The sequence below is a fragment of the Megascapheus bottae genome, chromosome 7 (assembly GCF_031878675.1).
Source record: "Megascapheus bottae isolate mThoBot1 chromosome 7, mThoBot2.hap1, whole genome shotgun sequence".
NCBI classification, from domain to species: domain Eukaryota; kingdom Metazoa; phylum Chordata; class Mammalia; order Rodentia; family Geomyidae; genus Megascapheus; species Megascapheus bottae.
This window is the reverse complement of record NC_143515.1, coordinates 53,085,526-53,112,124: the sequence shown is the minus strand read 5'-3', so window position 1 is coordinate 53,112,124 and position 26,599 is coordinate 53,085,526. Positions and strand designations below refer to the sequence as shown.

Here is a 26,599-nt window from a genome sequence, read left to right as displayed (position 1 = left end):
GAGAGTCTCATGGACTTTTTAGTGCCCAGGCTGGCTTTGAACCGTGATCCTCAGATTTCAGCCTCTTGAATAGCTAGGATTACAGGTATGAGCCACTGAGCCCTACTTTTCCTTCTCCTTCTCTTTCTCCTTCTTCCCCTTCCCCTTCTCCTTCCTTTTCCCCTTCCCTTTCTTCCTCTTCCCCTTCCCCCTTCTCCTTCTTCCTCTTCCCTTCCCCTTCTCATTCCTCTTCTCCTTCTTCCTCTTCTTCTTCTTCCCCTCCCTCTCCCCTCCCCCTTCCTCCTCCCCTTCCCCTCCCCTCCCCTCCCCCTCCCCCTTTCCCCTCCCCTTCCTCTTCTTCTCCTTCTCCTTCTCCTTCTCCTCCTTCTCCTTCTCCTTCTCCTTCTCCTCCTCCTTCTCCTTCTCCTTCTCCTTCTCTTCTTCCTCCTCCTCCTCCTCCTCCTCCTCCTCCTCCTCCTCCTCCTCCTCCTCCTCCTTCTTCTTCATTTTTTAATGCCAGTACAAGGGCTGATGCTATATCCTTTCAACCATGCCTCTGGTACAATACTTATAGTGGTTAATTGACAATAAGAGTCTCATGGTCTTTTCTGTGCAGACTGGCTCGATCCTTTGATTTCAGCCTTCTGAATAGCTAGGATTGCAAAGATGAGTCATTGGCACCTGACTGTTTTCAGATCTTAAAACCAATATATACACAATACATGGAACTTAACTATGGTTAGTTCCATAGTGCCAGTGTTGTCAACCTTATGCTTCCATAACGACAGCGGTATAGGGGCGGAGGGCCACAGACTGAGGGTGGGAAGGCTGGAAGTGCCAATATCCTCTAGTCAAGGACTATTGTCAACAGTTAAAGAGAGAAGAAACTGACACTTGAGATATCTTTTTTGGCAATTATAGAGAAGAATGGATAAGAACTGAGATTGTGGTTTTTTCTTTTTTTATTACAGAATTTATTAACATTGATTTTTACATCATATTTCACATGGTGTGTTTAACAACTGAGTATTCAAGAAGGGCATCTCTATATACAATGAGATTGTTTTTTAATTCTAAAATGATCCTTTTTCTACTATCTGCTTGTTTGCTTGTTTATTTACCAAGGTGGTACCAAGGTGTCCAGCATGCTAGACAATCATTCTATGATTGAGCCACACTGACAATAGAACTGAAAGTATTTATTTCTCTTGTCCTTTTTTCTTTTTGCTGGTGCTGGAGATCAGACTCAGAGTCTCCTGTATTCTAGACAGATACTGTAATATTGAGCCATATTCCCAAACAAAGAAGCAAGAATTGAGCTATGTAATTATTTTCTTGGAAAAGGAAAGAGTGAATAAAATCTTTATCTCTCACAGCAGCAAGAGCAGGGATAATGTCTAAAATAAGAAATCAGGAAATTGAGGTTTTAACATTTTATTTAGGGGCATTCCAGTGAGCACAAGAAAAGCCCAAATAGGAATTATTAAAATTTGTTCACTCTGGGGAATGATTTGTCACAAGCAAATACATAGTTTTTGATTTCTCTGTCTTGGTCATCTACCTATCTATCCATCCGTCCCTTGCTAGGCAAGTGCTCTATCACTTCAGCTTCCCCTCTAAGTTTTTTTCATTTACACTTTGTTTTTGACAGGGTCTAGGCTGATGTCCAATTCTCAGGGCTATCACTACTGAGTAGCTGAGATTACAATTATGCATCACCATACCTAGCTATAACTTTTAAATTCTGAAAACTGAACAAATCATGATACTTAGTTTGGGTTACATTTTAATAAATAACACAGAGATGCATAGGCCAAGAGGAAATTTCACTAACTTGATAGAAAAAAAGGAAAAAGGCATACCCTAGCTTTATTTTATATTTAAATTAAATACAGATCACACAAATATTATACATAAAGTATTCAAACTAAATGATTTCTAAATTGCTTTTGACTCAAATTTCATGCTTTTACAAATTTTATTTTACTTGGTCTTGAGGCTTGAACTCATAGCTTGGGTATTATTCCTGAGCTTTTTCTGCTCAAGGCTAGCATTCTATTGTTTTAGCTACAGCTTCCCTTGCAGTTTTTATTGGGTGTGGGGTTAGTCTAATGGACTTGCTTGCTCAAGCTGGCTTCAAATCACAATCCTTGGATCTCAGCCTTATAAGTATATGATTAAGGTGTGAGCCACTGTCACTGAACCCTTGCGCTTCCATGATTTTTATAAAAAGGATTCTTTTGTTTTTCTCTAAGAGGACTGGATTCCAACTATCTGAAGAAAAGGAACAAAGGAACAGCCAATAGTATTTGATTTCCAGAATATCACTGTAGAGGAATGTTCCTCTGGAGGATACTTATTCCTGGAAGCTGGGTGCCTATGTCATATTTGTGCTCCTTGTCAGAGCCACCCAGCTGCTTTGCTGTGAGTTTGGTGACTTTAGAACTCTGAGCTCACGTTGCACAACGAGGGAGCTTTACTTCCTCAGTCTCATGCCCAACATACAGGTTTGTTACTGTTAGCCAGACAGCACGGGCTCTAGGAGCACCTCACAACCAGTTCTTTCCAGAGACTGCTTGCTGAGTGGTGGGCCAGGCATCGGGACAAGAGTTGGGAGAACTGAGTCTGGTATTGGCAAAGTTCAGCATTTATCCACACTAGTCTAAACTTTAGGCTTTGAGAAAGTGGGCATGTTGCTCACTGTCCGAGCCACTGTCTGTCATCGCTACCGCAGCTGTATACATACGCCAGGATAGGGCTTCCCGTCCACAGAGGACCCAGGTAATGCTCAGTAAAGCAGGTGCAAAGTGTGATGACTATTAGGAATAGAATAATCTTCCTCCTTCCTGTTTCTTTTCCCTGCTGGTACTTGAACTCAGTCTGGACAGGGTCCCTTTGCTTTTTTACTCAACTGGTACTTTACTACTTGAACTATATACCTCCTCTTCCCACTTTTTGGTGGCCACTTTGGATACTTAGATCTCAGCCTTCCTGAGTAGTTGGGATTACAGGCATGAGCCACCAGTATCTAGTTGACATTCTCATCTTATAAGATGGGGGAATCACAGCAAGTACCACATAGCTTGGAGTAGATGGCGCTGAGATTTGAACCCAGGTGGGCCAGGTTTAAAGCCTTTAGATGTATTGGCTTTGTGTGAGAAATAAGAACTGTAAAGTTAAAACACATATTCAAATACACCCAGTGAGAAAGACCATTCTAAAACAAAACATAAACTGCCAAATGCAGATTGCTAACAGAGAATTTTTCCCTTCAGAATGCAAGGAAAACTCTGTCTCCTACAGTTCATGCGCACCAGCTCCTCTTTTGCTATACAGTCATGAGCTGCCATTACCCTCTAAGATAGAAACAGTAACATGTGGCTAAAGATGCTTAGCGAATCATTATACACTCCCTGTATTAGGTTTGGTACCTTTGTATGTTTTCTTGGATGGGGAAAGCATTTGCATGCCCAGAGTTATTTGTTTTCAGTCACCTCTGTCATCCAAGAGAGTCAACTCTCTCCAGGGGAGAGCCCCACTGCAAGGTGGGAGCAGGAACTGAGTTTGCTCCATTCGTAGTAGCTTGAGATGTAGATATATAGTGTAGGCCTCTGGTCCAGACAGCACAGGTTTCACAAGTTGATGCTGGCTACTGTTCAACTGGTTCCTGTGACTTGGCTGTGGGTGCTGGGAAAGGAATGGGGCAGCTAGATTCGCTGTACATTTATTTAAGGCGTGTCTGGTAGGTGATGCCAGCTACACACTGGGGGACTGGAGGTGAAAATAGTCCATGAGATTTAAGGGATGTTTTATTTTGTAAAAGAGATACAGACTTAAAGTTTGTAACAGATTATCTTGGAATGTAATTTTAAAAACAGAAGGGCTTGAAAAGGAAGGATGGGCCACTCTCTTAACTTCTGGTCCTCCCATCCTGCAGTGTCCATCTTTTGAGGCAGTCTCTTATTTCCTGTTGATTAAGACTCCTCTTAGAGGTATTGTGTTTCTAGAATGTGAGTGTGTGTCTACACACCCACGTATGTCCCCCTTTGTTTCACACAGCAGCCTAGCACAGCAAACACATTGTACCTCTCTTTGTTCCCCACTTACTATATCTCAGAGATACTTTTATATCAGTCAGTACATTTTGATCTCTTCATTCTTTGGTAGGATTTGCACAATGATGGACCAAATGGTATACCAGCATTTATTTAAGCAGTCCCCTATTCATACATTTGTAGGTCATTAGAAAACATCCCAGAGCATTTGGTCTCATTATCTTTTTTTATCTATGCAGAAATGGAGAGCCACACAGAGAGAGACAGATTTAAATAATTCAGTAGACTCTGGAGCCTACATTTTAGATATGTTTTTCATGCTATTATTGTATTTTGATCGCAGACGACAGGGGAAGGTGGCTCAGCTGTGTGCCTGTGAATGTGTTTGCACACGTGGGTGTTGTGTGAATGTGTGCGCCCACCCGGGTAGGTGTACATTATGTTGTGTGACAGATGTGCTTGTGAAAAACTCTGAATGAGACTTTTTTTATTTTTAAAAATGCAATATGAGATTTTTAAATGCTCTGAGGGTGGAAAGATGATTTGTTATTTAAAGGAAACTTGTGAAGGAATCCTTATGTGAAGCGGGAAACTCTTCCTTTCCTTTTCAAAGAGCTACTTCATCAAGGTCTCATTTAGATAACAATTAAACATAGTCATTTTAAGTGTATGACTTGATGCATTCTGCCAGCTATATACACCCACAATCAAGATAGAGAAATCATCCATCCCCCTTCACTTCCAGAAAGTGACCCCATATTTGTTTGTCACTATAAAATAGTCCAGTTCTAGGACATTATGTAAGTGGAATTGTGTGGTGTTTGAAGTCTTTGGCACAGCATCTGTGTTGTCTTGGGTCTCAGCTCTTCATCTGTTTTTATTGCCAAGTACAATTCCATTGTGTTAGTGAAGCATGGTCTACTTACTCATGAACCTGCTGTAGGACCTTGAGTTTCCAAGCTGGGACTGTGAAGGTGTGGAACTTCTGTGAACTCTTGGATGCAGGGTGGTGGCTTTCCAAATAAATCACCTCCACCATCCACCTTGGTGGATCAGGATTTCTTATGTATTGAAGTTGCTTAAAGTAAGAGCATTCATTTATCGAGGCAACCCGTACAAGTAATCTAGGGTTTGGGGCATGGCTTAGTGGGACTGTACTTCTCTAGCATACATGAAGTTATAGGTTAAATCCCCACTAAAATGAAAGCATACAAATATCTGTACAGTCTCTCCTGTGTCTTGAACAGATAAATCTTGCCTTCTAGCAGCATACTAGAGAACCTATATAATACAGTTGCACTTTGATAAAAGGTGTTTGGGATAGAAATGATGCTTCTTCTCATTTGTTTTATGAAAATATTTGTGCTGATGTAAGTCAGCTGAGTGGCACCCTGAACATATTTTATTACCTGTATCCCGTCTGCATTTTCACTGGGCAGTGGACTCTACTAATAGAGTGAGTAGCAAATCCACTAAATTAGTTGCTAGCGTCCCAATCAGCAGTCTTTTAAGCATTGCCCATTGTGGTATCTCAATGTTTTGTGCACAAGCCTAACTTGTGGAAAGGAGAATGCTTACTGTTAAAAAAAAAAATCCCCTACTTGTCTGTCTGTTTATCTTCCATGGATGTGACCCTAGGGACTAGTGCACCTGGCATGAAGAACCATGGCTAAAACTAGAGGGTTGTAGGACTTGGACAGTGAGTCCTCGGCTCTGGGGAACAGTTCCTCATGTCTCTCTTATCTTAATGGTTCTCTTTCCCTTTTTCTGCTTCACTCCCCACCATGTTCTAACAGAACAAAGAATGCATAGCTGATAATCTGGAACCTAGGTGATAGAACATGGCCAGCTTATTGTGCTGGGAAAGGTGTTCTTTGAGGTCCCAGGTGAAAGTTGGCTTGTAGGTAGGAGGGACCTTCCCTTCTGGAAGCCTCCATGACACAGGCATGCCTAGGGATCACTGGGAGCTGACAGTTGCCCAGAAACAGGCCGTTTAGGGACTTCTTGGTGGTAAGTGCTTCTGATAGTGTTAGCTACAGAGTTCCTGCTCAGGGGGTGGAGGGGTGCTGGAAGAACTGACAGTCAGGAGCTATAGGTTTGAGCTATAATAGAGGTGTACTCCCAGAGATGAAGGATGTATGCGGACCCTTGCAGTCATGCGGGCCATCACCAGCACAGGTGGGGTAGACTGAGCTTCCTTAGCCTCAGCTTTCCCCTGCTGAGGACGATGCTAATCACCTTGCAGAGTCATTGTGAGAATGAGTGAAGCAAAGGTGCATGAAGAACTGTGCCAAGAATACAAAGAAACCATTGGGAGTTGGTTTTGCTTTTAAATATTATGTTTCCAAAAGTTCTTGTGCTTTGGCCTTTTTCTTTATGGAGTAGTTATGGGTCGTGTGGAGCTCTTAGTGCAGGGAGGCCTTGCACTTGGCTCAGTGAGGGCAGTGTGGGCATGTGGGAGGTCTGGCTGCAGAAGCCAATGACTCCTGGAAGGGAGGGTGAGAACACCGGGGGTAGAGGCTGGGAGAAGGAGCATGTGCCTTGGACAGGCTGTCAGGGTAGCCACTGAGGGCCTGTTGGGTGTGGGCAGGGGCCAAGCCTGCCCAGAGGAACTGAGGAAGAACCATCTTTCTACCGTACTAGGGAAGACTGGGGCAAAGATGCTTGCTGAAAGCTTTCTGTACCCAATTTTTCTAATTTGGAAAGAGGAGTCATTTCAACTTCAGAGTAGACTGAGTGAACTAAGTCAGGTATAGCACCCAACCCAGTGTCTGGGGCACAAGAAATGTTACAGAGCCTGTGGTCCCCCTCCTCTTCTGTCTCTCAGGAATCCCCAGATGTATGGTGTATTGCTTGTCTTTTGCTTTCCCTCAGATTGGATACAAGGCTTCTACCTTGGTTCTTTCGTTGATATTTGCAGCACCGCTATAACATCATCAGACAGGTTGTAGTCACAGGCAATAATAGCAACTTGGGACAAGAAAATGCCTTGTCACAGTAGAAATAACATTCGAATAAGAACTTGAAGATGTGGCCTTTTAATAATAGCGTCAACAACTGATTATTTTGTGTCAGGCACATGCTAAGCACCCTATGTAGAAAATCTCATAGCAGCTAAATGGCAAGGGACTTATAGCTAGCTCCATTCACTCACCAGCAGCCTAGATGAGCTGGCTTAAGGATGCCCAACTAGTTAGTTTGCTGCTAACTGCACAGCCTGTCCCAAGGGCCAAGGGCTTTGCTTTTATGTCTTGTGGGGTTTCTGTTTTTCATATATTTTTATTGTAATTAATAAAAGGGTTACATTATATTCACCAGATAGAAGGTGCATTACTTCACAAATATTGATACCCTTTCTCATGTCTTGGTCCTCATTTTCCTCCCCCCACCCGCCCTTCATCTAGTTTTCCCTATCCTATTTCAAATAACCAAATAAGCATATATACAATATATCAGATAACAAGGTAAAATACTGTAACCATATAAGATGACCAAGGGACAGCAAAAGAGATGAGAGATAACATAGTATATTAAGGACAACAATCACTCATATGGCTTTTGTTTCCATATCCTGGAGGTCCTTTCATTTAGCGTCATCCTATATGGCCTTATGTATATAGGTTTTGCTCTATCATAATCTTCTGCTAGGAGAGTCCTAGATGTGTACTAATTATTACAAATGAGGGAAACCATTGAGCCTATATTCCTCTGAATCTGGATTACTTCACTTAGTATGATTTTTTTCTAAGTCTTTTCATTTCCTGACAAAATGGGGTGATGTCGTTCTTTCTGACTGCAACATAGAATTCCATTGTGTATAAATACTGTCCTGTGAGGTTTCTATAAAAATGTATTTCACAGAGGAAGAAGCTGATGCTCAGCCAGGGACCGGTGGCTCACACCTGTAATCCTAGCTACTCAGCAGGCTGAGATATGAGAATCGTGGTTTAGAGCCAGTCAAGGCACACTAAACTAAGAGATTTTTTATCTCTAATTCACCGGCAAAAAGCAGGATGTGGATGTGTGGCTCAAGTGGTAGAGCTCCAGCCTTGTACACACACATACCCACTCCTAAGCATACATACACACACACACACACACACACACACACACACACACACACACACACACACACAATTCTAAAGCTCATGGTGAGTCAGTCATTATAAAGTCACTTAGCAGGTAAAGGACAAAACTGGGATTAGCTCTAGTCTAATGCCAAAGGCTGTAGTCATCTCCTGACTGTTTGGTCCTATTCGGAGGCATAGGTAAAGGCACTGTAGCTTGACAGAAAATCAGGGCCGTAGAGAACAGAGATGATAGCTGGAGGATCAAGAGAGAGGTACAAGGTCTTCAAAGACGTGATACATCTGGGACAAGTGAGAGGAACCTGGAGCACAACCGCGCTTCAGAACTAACCTGGAAATGGCTGTGAAGAGGCTGCAGGTCTGCTTCTTTGTGGTACCAGCTGCCCAGCATTGATTGGCAAACGCTCACACTGCTCAGGATTGTGCAGAGCTGGGCACACACATTGCTCATTATCCAGGCCATGTTGGCGTGGACAGAATTTGTGATGAAATTCATTTGGCCATGAAGCTGCACCAGTTGCTGCCACTTTTTTTGTACCCAGCAAGACCTCTGGTGTGCAGCAGTGAAGTGCCACCACCCTGGGTAGATTCTCTGAGCCTGTTCACTTGGCTGGCTGGGGCTTGGCTGGGACACTGTGGCCATCTCCTCAGGCTGCAAAGCTCTTTGTTGCTTGTGGCATGTTTAATAGCTTAATTTCTATTTTTCTGCTGGGAAATACAGCTCACCAGCATTGAGAGAGCAGTGGGTGCTCAAATGGTTTCTGATTGCTATCTTGAATGTTAATATCCTAAATACGTTTTATTATCAATGACCTGTCCTCTCTGCCACGAGTCTCTCACTCCCTCTTCGCATGCAAAACTAGGCTCCCTGCCTGCCTTCTCATAAGCCTCACCACCCCATCTCATTCCCCTGCTGTCTTCCTCCCTGCCTTTCCCAGATAGCCTTGTGCTTCGCCAAGAAACTCTACAGTTCGTGGGAATCTTTGACTTGGAGGATCTGAGAAAGTGTTTCATTTTGCTGGAGGTTTTTCAGTGGGGGTGATCTAATCTCTAAGAAGCATACATTATTTAAATTCCATGCTTTGGGGCAAGAGGGCTCCTGATAATTTTGAACTTTGGCAGGGACAGGAATCTGGTTTGGCTCTGTTTAGGAAGAGTCACTTGCTGTTTTTCCTGTGGTAATTCAGTGCAGGCGCCGGGAGAGTTTGGGGCATCTTTTCTTTACCGTAAACTTAAAACTGTGAGTAAAAGGGATGAAGAAAGTCATCTTATGCTACCATAAGTTTGATCCTTGGTTCTCATCTGGATCCCAGGCCCAAGTGAGCAGATCTGCTCACTGCACTCATTCACTCCTCATGTCCAGGGTATCTGGACTCTACTCAGTGACCTTATCCGTGAGGCATGCAAGGCCCCTTTAGATGAAGAGGAAGGATGGGGAAAAGCAGCAGACACTCTTAACAAAAGGCTAAGTCTGCCAATGCAGTGAGATTGTAGAATGAGTGGCTCTGGAAATGTGGACTCTGGGAAGAGTGACCTAGAAACATCCATCAAGTTGAGTTTCACTGTCTCATAGGTGTAACTCATTGGTGGAGCCACTTTGATGTCCCCCTTGTTTTATTCAAATAACACTTTAATACAGACCCGGATCTACTGTTCTCCACAGAGAAGATGGAGGCTTGGAGGGATGAATGATGAAGAGTAGATTCTGGAGTCCTGAGTATGGAGCCTTTTTCCCCACCTCCATTAGTATATATCCAATGTTTCCTGACCAACAGATGGTGAGCTGAGGATGCAAATATGGACATCATACATTTTTATCTAGCAGGAAAGATAGCTGGATAGACAATGTGTTACCCTTTCATAATTGGGCATGTCTGATAAACTGTGAGAGCACAGATGAGGGCGTAATGAATTCTAATGGAGTATGTCTGGAAATGCTTCAGAAAAGAAGTGATAATTGACCTTGACCTTGAAGGAGCAGGAGGTGTCCACCAGACACCTGAAGTTGCTAAATGAATGCTTGTTCTTTGCTGGGGACAAATGGAAACTGAAAAGGAGGGGATAGTGGTTCCTGCCCTCAAAAAATGTACAGCTTGTTGGGGAGAGAGCCTGGCACTTGTGAGCCAATGCTACATAGATAGATGGGATTGTGGAGGCTGAAAAGGAAAGGAGGTTGGGAGATCTTATAATCCAGGGTTCCAGAGTTACTGCTCTTTCTTCTGGAGAATACACACAGTTTCTGTTAGGAGAGTTCAGACCTTGCAAAGATGTCTTCAAAGTAAAAGGTCCAACTCCCTCTCCCCACATTGAAGTTTCATCAGCTTGGTTCTATGTAGAAATAATTAGCTGGATTTGAGAGGAAATGGTTCAAGAAGGTCAGTGATAAACACTGAACAGTATTGATGATTCTCATGACAATCCTGTAGAAGCTGGGGTTTGCAGAACACATGTGTCATCAAGACACAACCTGAGCCTGGAGGTCCCACAATCTTGCACAAGCATCACACACATTCCAAATCTCTGCTTAGGTTGTTTGTACTATCTAGAATGTCCTTTCTTGTCCAAGAAGACTTTCCAGACTGCTCTTCTGCCTGGTAGCAGGCTCCTCTGATAGGTGATCAGTAATTCTGTCCCTTACCATTAAGTGGGGGTTCAGCATTGTTGTTTAACTTTTCAATAAGATTATAAACATGGTGAGAGCAGGAATGTCTCTTATTTGTTCCTATATCTTACTTGTTCTGGAAGCAGTAGAATATAGAACATGAGCTCTATAGATAGTCTTGACATTGAAATTCAGTGCAGCCATGTACCTTGGAACCCCGAGTATGATTTCCTTATCTACAAATTGATATTGTACAGTGCTTTTCAACTTGTACGCTATTAACCTTTGGGGCTGGGTGATGCCCTTTTCTGGGGACTGTCCTGTGCATTGCAGGATGTTTTATAACCCCCCGATCTCCCCCCGTTAGACATCAGTTGTGATATGGTCTCCACCAGTGAAGGCAATTAAAAATTCTCTAGAGCCTGGTGTTAGTAGTTCATGCCTACAATCATAACTATTCAGGAGACTGAGATCTGAGAATCATTTTTCTCAAAGGCAGCCTGAGAAGGAAAGTCTGTTAGACTCATTTCCAATCAGCAAAATGTCAGAAGTGGAGCTGTGGCTCAAGTGGCAGAGCATTAGCACTAGCGTAGAGGTAAAAAGCTAAGGCTCTGAGTTCAAGCCTCAGTACACACACACGCACACCGTCTCCAGAGGTTTTTCAAATGTCTCATATGGAGCAGAATTAGTTCCCATTGAGAGCCACAGGGATGGCACACTGCCTTTCAGTGTGCATCAGACCTCCCAGTACTGTAATTGAGGCTGCATCCAGTTGATGTTAGAGTGCCTTCATTTTCAACTCATCTAGTGCTTGACAAATTGTGAGCTGATGCCTCTCATGGAGTTGTGACTTTAGCTTTTAGCAGCTTGGGATGGAAATGTGTGGGACTCTCCAGTTGCCAACACAATACACTAACGGAGTCACTGTCATTTTCTTAATTGCAGATTGATCTGGAGCCAGAAGGAAAAGTGTATGTGATCATCGATCTTTCGGGGTCATCTGGTGAAGGTAGGAGAGCATGACCTGTCATTTTTTTGTCCTGTGCTGTTGACTCTCTGTTTTCCGGATGCCTCCCTCTCTTCCTCAGCTGGAACACATCATTGTGATATTTATTTAATTGGCATGCTTTAAAGGAGAAGGTTATTTTGAAGATGCTCTGCCTATGTACCAAAAGGGAATAGCCATCTGTTTGTAGTGAAGCAGAGGGAAGATTTCTGACTTACCAAAGTAAGACCAGTAAAACAGGCATTTCTACATACCATGTGCAGGGCAGGTTTGGCAGAGACAGCCTCTCCCAGGAGGCTTGTGTGGGGTTTGTGTCCCTCTCTGAGGAGGAAGTAAAACCAGTTGGTCTAACAGTTTTCAGAAACAAAACAAATAAGGTGTCAAACTTCAGAATCTTCTTTAGAACATTTATAGATTCTTTTTTTTTTTTTTACCAGTTCTTTACATAGCAAAAGCCCTGTTATTAAAGAGAAAGAAGGGAACACTGCTCTCCACTGGTTGATTATGCAGCGTGTGTATTTTCTCTGATAGTTGCATTTTCCTTCTCTCTTCTTTTTACGGCATCTTCTTTTGATTTTTTTTCCTTTGCTCATTTAATTCCTTTTAAGGTTTTGTGCTGAGTCGTGAAGACTGAGCAATCAGAGCAAAAAGGGAGGCTAGAAAAGAAAACCTTGTTCATACAGACACAAGGTGATTATGGCAGGCCTTAAACGTTTGACAAGCAGACACTGGAACCATTATAACTGTTTTTCCTCTCCTCCTTCTCTCTCTGTGGGCAGGGGACTGAAAATGTTGGCATGGCAGAGACTTTGGGAGACCAGGGGTAGCTCTCCTTGACCATGTGAAAGACTGGCGTTCTGGCCAGGCACTAGTGAGTGGCTTATCATGTCTAGCTGTTCAGGAGGCTGAGATCTGATGGTCAAGACTCAAAACCAGTCTGCACAGGAATGTCTTCAAGACTCTTATCTCCAATTAAGGAGCAGAAAGCAGAAAGTAAAGCTTTAGGTTAAGTGGTAGAATGCCAGCATTGAGTGAAAAACCTCAGAACAGCCACTAGGCCCCAGTGCATGCATATATACAGACAGACAGACAGACACACGCACGCATGCATGCACACACACACACACACATATCCACACACACACACATACACACACACACACACACACACACACACACACACACACACACACACACACACTGTCATGTGGGAGCTTTGTCCTTAAGAAAAAGATGGACCATCATCACTTTTAGTTCTATTAGGTATAATTCTTAGACATTCACAATGTCTGCCCCAAATACTAAGAATCACAAGCACAAAATCCTATGCATAGCCTCTGGCTGATGGTTCTTTGATAGAGAAGAAAGATTATGTAAGTATGGAAATTCAAAGGAGCTGGTCAAATGACACACTTGATAATGGTGCCTGATCATTCTCACCCAGCTCATTTATCACCTGTCTCCTCAGGTGTTCAGAAGGCTTCAGTAATTGCGTACACATGGGGATCAAAGGAGAAATCAGTCCTCAATAAGATCCCAGGGATTTGTCAAAGGTTTAAAGCTTTAAACTCCTTTCTGAATTGGTTGTTTACACTTTCTGTTCTTGGCATTTCCAATTTCCCTTCTTTGTGCTTAGCACCCAACAGCCCAGGAATAAAAGCTGTGGTCGATTTGAGAATTTAATAGTATTTCACATGAAATATTAAAAACCTACAAAGGGCCTAAAGAAAAGTAAAAAGTGTCAGTGAACCCACCACCCAGATGAAGAACTAAATCAACTTAGACAGGTACAGTGGTAAGGTCTGTAATCCCACTGGACACAGGAGTATTTCTTGAGCCCAGGAGTTTAAAGTAATATAGTAAGACCCTGTCTCAAACAACAACAACAATAACAAAAAAATCCCAACTATAAAGCAAACAATAAGGTAAAGCATTTTAATATTTTTAACATGGTATGGGCTCTAAATTCACTTAAGGTTAACAATGACTTCTGAAATCTTTGCTAGAGGAAAATCAATTCCAGTTTTACTTCCATAATCATAATTAAATATGTATTTCCTTTGCCAAGATTCTGGGTTACCCATGGCAGCGCTTGGGTTATTTTCCTTTTCCTCAAAAAAAATAATGACTTGCAAAATTATAGAAGACACACACACATATACACACACACACATACATGTTAATATTAGAGGAAAAAGAGATGGACAGTGGATGAATGAATAAATCAGAAGCATTTGCTTCCCCCCCTTTTTGATTGTGTCATTTATTGCATGTGAATAGCCAAAGCAAGTTTCATTGGGTTAAATTCTGAATCTCTTTCTCTCTCTTTTTTAATCTCTTTCATCTAAAGAAAATAGAGTTTACTTTAGAAATGCTGTTACATGCCAGGATCTGAAAAGTGTTAGCATGTGTTGCTCTGGAGAAAAGAAGATGTTTTTCTACTCTTTTTTTATTCCCCTTCTCCTTCTTGCTGTTCTTGGACTTGGGATGCTCTCTGTGGGTGGAGGGTGTGGTAGTCCCTTCCTCTAAGCTTAGTCTTGTTGTGATCCATTTATGTCGTACCCATCTGTTCGCCTAGGCCTGTGGCTTGGACTAGTAAGGCTCCTGGTCTGGAGGTGGTTTGGATTCTGTTAGGGGTTGGGAGGGGGAAGAGAGGACCAAGAGAAGAAGAGACTATAACATTCAATGTCTTGACCATGTGATGTGAACAGTGGTTGTTTCAGTCACGCTATTTGATTTATGGGCTGTGGACATTTTCAGATTCTTGCCAAAGTCCTTTTCTGGAGTAAAATAACTAAATGTGTTCTGTGAAAGGGTGAGAAGAAAGTTGAAATGAGTCATAGCTGAAGTCTTACCACTCTATTATTCTGCCACCAAACACCTCTTCTCCAATCTCCATTCAGCCTCTCCCATCTCCAATGCTCCAGCTCATCAATGGAAAAAGACATGTATTTGTAGAAAATGCACAGACTTTCTAACACATGTAAATTCCCAAGAGCTCAGATAAAGGAGCGGGGGTGGGGAGACAGTGTGACTGTACCCCTTGTTCTAGGATATGCCACAAGATTCTCTTCCTTGCACACATGCTGTTAGAAAGCCTGGCTAGATAATGTAATTTCTGTCTAATAAAATTCCACTGCTTGTATGTCCTGTGCAGCTCACTTAATAGGATGTGACTGCTGTATGTTTTAGCAAATCCGGGGAAACTAACCCTAGAAGTAAAGGGTCAGCTGGGGTGATAGTTAAAGTCATTTCTAGCCATGTGATTTTTATCCTTTGGTATAATTTAAATGGAAATCTGTCAGAGTTCATGGCTAAGAGAGAGCTAATATCCACAGTAGGAAGAAGGGATTGGAAGATGTGCACTTTGTGGGACCAGTATAGTCTTAGACACTTTATCCCAAGAGCAAACTTACTTATAGAATTGTCCTATGTAAACCTCTAGTTTCAGGCTGCTTCTTATTTTGTGGGCTTTATCGTAGACAGCAAATAGATAGCTTCCTGACAAGCATGGAACTACATAGTTTTACCAGACACTTAAGACAAAATGGAAGCATAAGCAACAGTGTAATTCTCATAGGTGCAAAATGATTGTTTCTTGCTCATTAGTTAGTATTTCTCCTTTGTCATTTGTGTATGATTTTTCATTTTAAAAGATTTTAACACTGGTTTTTTTCATATATTTTTATTGTAATTAATAGAAGGGTTACATTATATTTGCCAGATAGAAGGTGCATTACTTCACAAACATTAATACCATTTCTCATGTTTTGGTCCACATTTCCCTTCCCCGACCCCCGCCCCTCATCTTGTTTTCCCCCCTTCCCTATCCTATTTCAAATAACCGAATAACCAAATATACACTATATCAGATAACAAAGTAAAATACTGTAACCATAGAGATAACCAAGATGAGAGATAACAGAGTACATTAAGGACAACAATCACACATTATATGGCTTTTTTAACACTGATTTTTTTACATCATATTTCAAATGTCATGTTAAACAAGTATTCAGAAGAGAATGAATCTCTGTGCAATAACTGGCACATAAATTTTAGAACATAATTAAAATTAAGCTGAGAGTTTGTATGTCATAGGTACAGATCGATCTATATAATCTAACATTATGTCTATAGAGTATATATTCCATCTAAGATTTTTATGTCTATGTGGTTTTTTTATTCTTTATCATTACAATGTAGCATTACTCACAGGCCTCTGATTGCAGGTCAGGTTGTGACCTGGGGCTAAGACACTTTTACTTTCCAGGTGTGCTGCTTATCTAGAAGAGTTCTTCAACAATAGAAATAGCAAGAAGTAAGTCCCATTGGGAGGTAGGGTTCACCAGCTGTACTGTTGTGCTGCTTTTGGCAGTACATGAATCACAAGTAATGCACCGAAATCAAATTCTGGACCCTATCATCCTAGAAACTCAGGAGCAAGACAATTACAGGTCAGCCTTAGCAAAAAAAAAAAAAAGGAAGGAAGAAAAGGAAAAGAAATAAGTATGTGAGACTTCCCCATCATAACAGAAGAAATGGGGTGTGCGGTGTCTGTCATCTCAGCTCCAGCAGGAAGCTGGAATCATGGTTTGGGTTAGTGTCAGGCAGAAAAGCAAGGCCCAATCTCAATCAGATCAAAAAGGGCTGGCTTGACTAGTAGAGCACTTGCCTAGTAAGCATAATGCTCTGAGTTCAATCTCCTCCCTTCAAAGAGTAAATTAAAATCAAGTTCTGGTGGGATTGTGTTTTGTAGGAGTGGGGCAAATGGAAGAGAAGAAGCAGGGAACAGAATACATCTTCTCTTCCTGCAACCACATGCAGTAGAAACCAGTCAGTCTTCTCTCTGGGAAAGAGTGTAGTCTGAGATCCCGGCTGCTTACTAGTGTAGATGGAGACAGCGGCCCTTGGAGTAGGTACTATGATTAGTTCCAGAGATGCTCATTGAATATCCCAAAGCCTTGGAGACCTGGGGGTGTGGAGGTGGCCACTGTCACCTTGAGAGCAGCAGGCAGGATATCCAGGGAAGGGTTTGGGGGGAAGGTAAGGTGGCAGTTTAGACCTGGCAGGAGCTTTGAGATTATCTCCAGCATAGTTCAGAACCAGCTATAGTTTGGTCCCATATCTCTCCTCTGCACTCTTCCTAAGATGAAGTAGTTTCAGAAAGACATTCATCCTGTCAATGCTGAGTGCAGACCGGGAACATGTGGTCCCTGTGTTTTCAGCGGCCATGGATGAAAGCTCTTCATCTATTTGAAGATAATTATTCAATTTTTCTTCTTCAGTCAAATCCCTCACCCTTTCTGAAGGGATGTTTAAAATATCTTAACCCATCTTGGCAGCTGTCCTCTGGACATTTGTCAAGTTGCCCAGAGAGAAAGATGTGATCAAGCCAGCTTTGCTGGGATCTGGAAAGACGGCATGTACGTAGAGATTTTTACTTAACAAAATACCTGCTGTCATCACCCTGACGTGGAGATGGGAGACCGAGAGGGCAGGTGATGTGCTTCAGGCCATGGGGTGAATTTCTGAGGAACTGTGGGGCCCAGACCCCAGGCTCTGAGCCAGGCACCTGCACCAAGTCAAGGCCTGATAATGAGTTTGCCAACATGGAAATGACCTCCTGCTGTTTTTAAAATTTTTAGTTCTTTTCTTTTTTTTGGAAAGCCTTTTATAGAAACCTAAGGCTGATGTTCTTAGCTTTTGTCCAAAGGTGGTCCAGAGAGGTTTTGTTTTGGTTTATAATAGAGGAATCTCTTCTACTTTCTTAGAAATGAAAACTGTCTTGCTCCCATTTTAGGAATGGTTGGGTCTCTCTCAAGGCTTTTCTATAATGTGGCTCCATATGGTAGGTCTTGGTCTAAAACTAGACTGCTTCAAATCCTAGCCAGACTGATTTTTATTTTCTACTGACTTGCTGTCATTATTAGAAACATTGAGTCCTTTGTGCATGCAAGACTATGTTTACAGTAGAATCTCTACTTCTACCAGGACATGTGTAGATAATATCCATCAGGTTTCTTTTCCTTTCTGTTCTTTACTTTGTTTTGCTTTGCTTATTCCAGGGCTTGAAATCAGCTGTACCTTAGCTTATTTGCTCAAGGCTGCTCTACCACGTGTACCACAGCTCTACTTCTGGCTTTTTGCTGGTTAATTGGATATAACTAATTGAACAAACTACCCTGCCCAGGCTGGCTCCAAATCACAATTCTCAGATCTGTCCTTTATTTATTTATTTTTTTTGCCAGTCCTGGAGTTTGAACTCAGGGCTTGGGCACTATCCATGAACCTGAATTGTGCTCAGGGCTAGCTCTGGAGCCACAGCACCACTTCTGGATTTTTCTGAGTAGTTTTATTGGTCTTAAGAGTCTTAAGGACTTTTCTGCCCAGGCTGGTTTTGAACTGTGATCCTCAGATCTCAGCCTCCTGAGAAGCTAGGATTATAGGCATGAGTCACCAGTGCATTTATTTATTTTGCTATGAATTGGTGAAGTCTGCTTATGGAAATGTATAACAGAGGTATTTCTTTAAAAGGCAAAATTATATACCAAAATTGTAAATTATGAGGAAATCTTAATTCCTGATTCTTAGTGTAAAAATAAACTTATAAATGAAGACTGGAAATAATGCTAGAATGTACATTCTAGCATTGTTGCAATAAGGAGTTATTGTCTTCTTAATAGCTAAGATTATAGGATTGTTAGGCCTAAGAAACCAGTGCTCAGCAGAATTCTATATTCTTTCCTTATAAATTTCCCATTGTTTGATATGTTCCTTAATATATATTCACATTAATAATATGTGTACTAATCAATTACAAGGAGCCATTCGCTTACATGAATGGTCATCAATACTGCTGAATGTGCTCAACTTGGCATATGGCTGGATTTAAGGAGTGGGAAGTGGGGAAGGAAGCAAACAATGAGAGAGAAAATTCACAAGCATGGAAAAATGACCCTTTGCCTTCAAGGAGCTGGCAATTTAGTCAGAAATGTAATTGCCAGAAGAAAGCACGAGAGACCAATGTAAGCCAATATCACCCTGAGTATCAAACTGGGTGTCACAAGGGAATACACTGGGTGAAAACATGGGTCGGCTGTATTGGCAAGGAAGACAGAAGCCATTCTGAGCAAAGGGACAATGACAACCATTTTGTGGTTATCAAAGATAGTTTTGAGGCTCATATTTTTAGGAATGGCAAGATAGACAGAATAAATTAAATGGACTGATTATGTGTTCTTCAGAAACATCTAAACAAAGACAGTCATCAGTGTTACAGGAAGAATATTTCAGGCTATATAAGCAAGAAAATGAAATGACCATAAAGGATCAATCTATTCTTTTCAAGTTCAAAGGTAGTTTGACTTGGGTGTAACTTCATGGTCAAGGGCTTTCTCCCTCGAGCGCTTGATCAAGTCCAGGATATTATATACTGTACATGTTACAACTAAGATACTCAGATCCAGATCTAGGTCCAGACAACATCTCTTTGTGAGTTTTCTTTGCACCCTCTATCCCCTTTACAGTTCTCTGGTAATCAGTCTCCCATTCTAGCCTGTAGTCTTTCTTTGCTTCCTCCCTTCCATCCTCCCATCCAGAAGTACTGGTGATTGAGCTCAGGTCTTTGTGCATGAGAAGCAAATGCTTTGCTACTGAGGTACACCCTCTAGCTTTTTCTCAGCCTTTCTAAGATATCTCCAAATCAAGCCCAGGCATTCTCATGCTTTCTGTTTGCAACTTCCGTCCAGTCTCTAATAAACATCACTGGAAAGGCTAGAGAAAGCCTCCAACTTCCCGGACAGGAAACTTCAAAGCCAGACAGCAATTCCAAGGTGCTGATCCAGCTCCTCTGTGGGATGTGCTTTAGGCAATGAAATGCTGGTTCTGTTCACCCTATAGGCTTCCCAGACATCTGTGGCTATGACAGATTCTCTGAGAGTATGTGGGGGTCAGAAAATTTAAAAATAACTGAAGTCAGATGTTTAAAAACATTTGATCTTACAGCATGAACCCCACATTGCCTGAGCCCCATCCCGCCGTAACTATTCGCTGCCACTGCTACTCAGACATAAGGAACTAGGTCCTTTACCCTTCAGAATTTTGGCTTCATTCTTGTCCTGATGGAATAAATGTTTATTCCTAGAAGTGATCATACACACCAGATGAGACAAGGGGAGTTAGCTTGGAAATAGCCCCCATCAAGTAGTTTATAATGTTCCAGAGATGTTGCTAAAATGCTTGATGAGAAATAAGCCAAGGAACCCTCATTTCCTTCCAAATAGCCTCTAGATGCACAGCAGTTCCTCTGAAATGAATCATCCATGCTTAAAAACACCAAATGCCAACCATTAGCAGATGAAAAACAGAATTGAATCTGGAGTGACTGAAGAACAGAAGTCCTTATGATCACTGCCTTCTTTCCGTCTGCCATTATGGGAGCGTGGATACAGATTTTCTGTTCACACACACACACACACACACACACACACACACGCACGCAGGATGTGGCTGCATAGTCCCTCCCATTCTGTCTCTATTGTCTTGTTGTATATCATTTCTTCATCTTATAAGAAGGTTACTTTGGGAAATTGATGTTTGCAGTTCAGATCATATTCGGTCAAAGTGGCTTATAATTTAATCATTTACTGTTGTTAATGTCCTTGTGATCTGGCTTAAAAGAAAAGGGTATTTCCACTCATCTAATTTAGAGAGTTGTCTTTCAGTACCTATTATTCTATTCTTTTATCTAGTTGAAATTGGTCAGCGCTGCAAGTTTTATTGATGATCCTTATTAACTAGCTTTGTTAAAGCACTCACATTTTCACAAGCAAGTGCGCTCACCATCATTAATCTAAGGGCAAACACTGGGATATTAATCTTCTGTCTTTACTGGAAACTTTTGGTGTGAGTTTATACTGACTGAGGATGAGTAGACCATGCCTGTGTTCACAAAGGTGCAAACTAATTGTCTCTGAATCTCCTGTCCTACCTACCCCTTGTACTCAGTTTCCTTCATTACTAGCATTGCTTATTTTCCCTTTATACTGTATCCTGAGCTCAGGGACACAGAGGTAATGAACTCTGGAAGCTCATGTTCTGATAGCAGGAGGCAGATCAATAATCACAGTGGTGTGCTGCAGCTGTTGGGCAGCTCTTAGTAGGACAGGTGTCAGTGGGGCTCTCAGGAAGTCGTTCTTCCACGTGAGAGCTCTGCCTTGAGTCGGCAATCAGTAGGTGACAACCATGAATATGGTTCCCTTAGAGCCCATGGCAAACTTGAAATGCAAGGAAAAATAGTTATCCTCTAGCAAAGAAGCTGAGGAAATGAAGCTATTCTTTGATAGAAGATCAAACAAAGGGACCAGGGCTTAGTTGACCAGATTTTGACTTTTTCAGGAGTCTTCACATGCAGCTATCAGACACCTGTATATATTTATATCTATATCTATATCTATATTTATATCTATTCTATATCTATATCTGTTACTCTGTTCGTGGTTGAGGGCACAGAGTGAACAATGCAAATGGGAAACCTATAGGGATTACATTGCTTGTGTGTGTGTGGGGGGGTGTACATGCTAGCTGTCTCTGCAGTGATCCAGTACATATTGGGAATGGTGATTGTCTGGGAAAGCGAAAAGGGAAATTTGGAAAAGAAGAAACATTTTTGTTTAGCATATAATTTGGTTTCTCATTCTTTAAAAAAAATAGGTGAAATTGTGTTCATTCCCTTATAGACAGAGCCAGTGACCTGGTCAGCCACTATAGACAACTTTGTGGGAGAGAAGTAACCCATTGAATCCACAGAACAATGGATCTAGGGTCTGCGAGCTCCAGGAATAAGGCTGTCCACACATTTCTTGCCTAACAGACCCTTCTAATATGCACTAGAAGACATTGAATAGACTTTTCTTATCACTGAAGATTCTGTACTCTTGACATGGTGTGACATGTGGCTTGCTGGCTGGACTCCTACGTTGTACACATTCATTATGTTGCTTCTTTAGTGCTGGGTCAAAAGTAATAGGTGTTTATACATGTCCAGGCTCCTTGAAGGGGAAAATGGGAGATTAAAAAAAAACTTAAGCCATATTTCCATACACAGATGAATTTTTACACATTCCTCTACATTAGTTTTATCATCCTTATTTTACATATGGGGTGGGGTTGGGGTGCGGAGGATGAGACTTCAAGAGTGCCAATCTAGGATCTGGTGAAAGATCTGAGATTCTGATTTAGTAGGTATGGATGGGGCCTGAGGTTATGCTTTACTACTAGCTCCCAGGAGATATACCACCTGCTAGTCTCTACTTTGAGTAGCTTTAGATGGTTCCCTCTGTACCAATCCTCAGCTGGCATTGCTTTCTATTTGATTGAACATTAAGAAGGAGTTGGGTGCTGGTGGCACACATCTGATTACTCAGGAGGCTGGGATCTAAGGATCACCATTTGAAGCTAGCCTGGACAGAGAAATCTGTGAGACTATTATCTCCAATGAAATAGCAAACTGTGAGTGTAGAGGTATGTGGCTCAAGTGGTATAGCATCAGCCTTGAGAAGCTTCAGGGGAAGTGCCCAGTCCCTGAATTCCAGTACCACCTATTCACCTATCTGCCCCCCCCAAAAAAAATAAAAGGAAGGAAGATTAAGAGGGGAATTGAACAATCCCTCTCTTCCCCAGCTCCCATTTAGCCCACTTTATGTCAATAACTTTGAGTCCTTTGTGTTTAGAATCTTCTCCCTGCCTGATCTTTGTTCTTGAGAAGGAGGTTGAAAAGACTGTCCATGGTCTCAGGAAAGTTCAGCAGTGCTGACAAGGCTTTGGTTTCTAGCCTTGCTAGTAGTCACAGGGTCAAAAGGGACAGCCTCAGTGTTCTTCAGAAATAAGAATAGGAACCAATTTATACCAGGAAAATAGAGCACTAAGCAACCCTTCTAGAAGCCACTAGTCAGGATATTGGATTCTTTTTGTTTTTGTGTTTGTTTTTCTATAAATACCCCAAAGTATTGAGTGGTGCTTGAATTTGATCCCACTGTGCTAATTTTCTCCTGGTTCCTGGGGCTTTAATTAAAGAAACTCACCCAGGGACCTTGCCAGAACTTACCTCTCTGTGACCCTCCTCTGATAGGCAGGTTGCACCTACTTTTTATAGAAGGGGAAAGGCAGAGAGTTCTAGATTAGGGGTTGGGTACACGGTAGGGGTGTAATTTTTACTTGTTGGATAAATGAATGTGACTAAATGAAAGTAACAGGAAAAAAGTGTCACTTTCAAAGGAAACTATTGGGATAAATAAGGTGTTTGGCTGACTTTGCTTCTGATAATCAGTTGTTTCATATTCCAGTGTTCAATCAGTTTCATGGGTGGGTGTGACCCTGACTGTTTAAGCTTTCTTTGCCATGTGCTTATAAGGAACTTTTTGAGGCCACCTCAATGGCTCCTCATGCACCAACTTCTCCATTAAAATACTCTATCCCCTCCCTGTTCATTCAGCTACTTCTCTGTTCATTTAAAATATTACTGCAAGTCTGCCTCCTCCTGTGAACCTTCCCACGCTGACCCACCCCAGCTTTACCTTCTTGTTCACAACACTGTATTTTCCCACTGATCTCTTCTTGTCTTTCTTTATAACCAGGGATTCATATATTTATGTTGCACCTGTTGTAAGTAGAGTCCCAGTTGAACCATGCCTGTCCCATAAGTTACAGCTACTCAAAGGCTCAGAGCCCAGACCTGAGAGGTGACCTATATCCTAGAGCCAGCACAATGCTCTGCTTCTCCCTACAGACCTCATAATATGGCAGGCCTGAATTCCTGGAGCTCCAGGAGCTCCATTCTAGTATCAGACCTTTGGGAACAAGGATCACTTCTGCATTTGACCTCATGGTGAACCAGACATGGAGATAGACCACCAAACTCAGCAAGAAGCAGCTCAGCACAGAGGCATGGATGGAGTACACGGGGGTTCTGATAACATCACCACCTTTCTATTGCTGGGCATGAGAACTGTGAGCACTTAAGACAGATTTCAGTTTTAAGTAGCCTTGTAGTGAGGAATAATATAAGCTACTCATTTATTGAAACGAGAAGCTTGGATTCTGTTCCCGGCTTTGTTACCAACAAGCCCACGGAAGCTGAAAACATTCCTGGGCATTTCTGCCTTTCACTTGGACCAGTTGATGTGATAGGTCCAGTAGGTGCTCAGCATTTAGGGTTCTCAGGGTGATGACTTTCTGAGTTCCGATGTGAGTCAGTAAGCTGGTCTTCTCACCTCTTATACTTAGTATTGAGGAACTAGACCCAATGATCCTTGGCTAAAGAGCAGGAGCCTTAATAGTGGGCGAGACCTGGTATGTCTGTATAAGAACTTAAAGTGTAGCCAATGGGAAGAGGGGGAGAACTTATACTGTGGCTCCTCAGGGAAAGGTCTATGACTAGAAGGTTCCAAGGAGGCAAATCTAAGCTTAGTTCAGTGTATGAGAAGAGCCTTGGATAAGCAGACCTCATTAGCTGTTAAAACACCTGACCAGGTGGAAGCAGGACACTCTTGGTTCTCTGGAGACGGTCACGTTGGGGCCAAAGCATCATCTTAAGTGTTATGGAAAGAATTTATGTGTTAGCTGGAAAGCTGACTTGGATAACTGCAGTGATTTATTTATTTTTTTAATTTAGTGACTAAAAGTTCCCATTCTTTCAATGATCTTCAGTAAGATCCTGTCACTTAAGGTAACTAGTTACTTTTATTTATTAAAAGCAACAACAACAACAACCACCCACCTTGGATATGTTGTTATACCACCATCATATCAACACATGGAAGACTGAAGCAGGAGGGTCAAATTTGAGGTTAGCCTGGGCTACAATAGTGAGACCCTGTCTCAAAAGCAAAAATTACAAGTCTGCCTTCTCCTCCTCCTCCTCCTCCTGTTCCTCTTCTTCTTTCTCTTCATCTTCCCTCTCTTTTTCTTCTTCCTCCTCCTCCTCCTCCTCCTCCTCCTCCTCTTCTTCTTCTTCTTCTTCTTCTTCTTCTTCTTCTTCTTCTTCTTCTTCTTCTTCTTCTTCTCCTTCTCCTTCTCCTTCTCCTTCTCCTTCTCCTTCTCCTTCTCCTTCTCCTTCTCCTCCTCCTCCTCGTCCTCCTCCTCGTCCTCCTCCTCCTCCTCCTCCTCCTCCTCTTCTTCTTCTTCTTCTTCTTCTTCTTCTTCTTCTTCTTCTTCTTCTTCTTCTTCTTCTTCTTCTTCTTCTTCTTCTTCTTCCTCTTCTCCTTCTCCTTCTCCTTCTCCTCCTCCTCCTCCTCCTCCTCCTCCTCCTCCTCCTCCTCCTCCTCCTCCTCCTCCTTCTTCTTCTCCTTCTCCTTCTCCTTCTCTTTCTTCTCTTTCTTTTCTTTCTTTCTTCTCTTTCTTTTTCCTGTCAGTACTGGGGCTTGAACTAAGGGTCTAGGTGCTATCCCTTAGCCTTTTCAATAAAGGCTAGCATTCTATCACATGGGTCACTTCTAGCTTTTATTTGGTAGATCTTAAAGGCTCATTTAATTGCAAATCACACACCACAAAGCATAGGTATTAAACTTGTCCAAACTTGATTGGGAAAGATTTGTTTTATGAATATTTTATGAGCCAAAACATTATAATACATTTCTCAGTCTTTTCCTTATAGTAACCCTTTTCCAACATAACAGAGTAAAAGTTTTATGTTCATGCTGATAGTGTATTGCTCCCCCTCAAATGCATTTGCTATTTTCCATATTTTTTTAATACTGCCGGTAGACTGGATATCAGCCTTCCAAGAGCGAGCAGCCTAAGTCATTTTAAAGCAATTACCAAGAACATTGTATCAGGAAAAGTCCATAGTGCTTTCTCCAAGAGATCTGAAATCACAGAGGATGGGAGAATAATATGAAGAGTCTAGCATTTATTTCTCCTAACATATAGTCGGTAAGCAAGCAGCCAAGGTAAAGCTCAGTACTTTGGTACATGATTGAGGAAGACAACTGATTGTATCTTATTTTTGGCTTTTCTATTTCAAAGATTTTTATGTTCTTAATGTTGTTCTCGAGTATAAAGATATTGTTCACTACATGTTAGCTCCTTTCTTCAGTCCATCCCATTCTATACCAAGCCTCCTGGAGACAGCCTGAGGATTTTACATGGATAATGAAATTTAAATTTGCAAAGAATGTGTGTTCTCCTTGCCACGAGGAACCAGTAGCTTCCTTTTTCACTAAAGTCTCTGGGCTTATTGTTGACTTTAAATCATAAGTTTTATTTTTAAAGGATCACCTCACTAATACTTGCCAGTATAGATTTATATTATTTTAAACATCTTACTAGGTTTCTTGTTGATAACTTCAAATTTTGGCTAGATTTTTTTAAGCATCTAGCAAAAACTGAGCCCAATAGCCCCTTTAACATTGTTTCAAGATCCTGGATCATGAATCGTCCTATCAAAATCAAATGCTGTAATTTTGTTCATTTCAAGCTAAGTTGCTGAAAATAGTCTACTGTGTAACTGTTAACTGGCTAATTGGAGATAATAGTCTTACAGACTTCCCTGCCCAGGCTGGCTTTTAAAACATGATCCTCAGATCACAGCCTCCAGAGTAGAGAGGATTATAAGGTATGAACCATGAGGCATACTTTCAAACAAAAAAAAAAGGAAAGAAAGACTAGATAAAATCATAGGAAAAGGGAAAAGTTGGATCTCAGCATCTATTTATAGAATAGTTGTACTTACTGAAAATTTAAGTGAAGATTTTCTCTTCAAAGTTAGCAAACTCCTCCTGCATAGAAAACACACAAGTGGGACGAGACTAAGGTTTTTGTGAGAAGGGTTTAACTAGTGTTGACCTGAGAAGAGACTGGACCGGGGTGA

At 41.7% G+C, this 26,599-nt stretch overlaps 1 protein-coding gene across 2 annotated transcripts in view; it reads left to right on the top strand.

Annotated features, from left to right (window-relative positions):
* Prkce (protein kinase C epsilon) overlaps positions 1-26,599 on the top strand; it is a 479,841-nt gene that overhangs the window by 172,046 nt on the left and 281,196 nt on the right. For both annotated transcript variants that reach the window (XM_090337014.1, XM_090337015.1), the window contains exon 2: positions 11,670-11,733. In XM_090337014.1, coding sequence (XP_090193140.1) covers positions 11,670-11,733 — 64 coding nt within the window. The remainder of the gene's footprint in view (positions 1-11,669; positions 11,734-26,599) is intronic.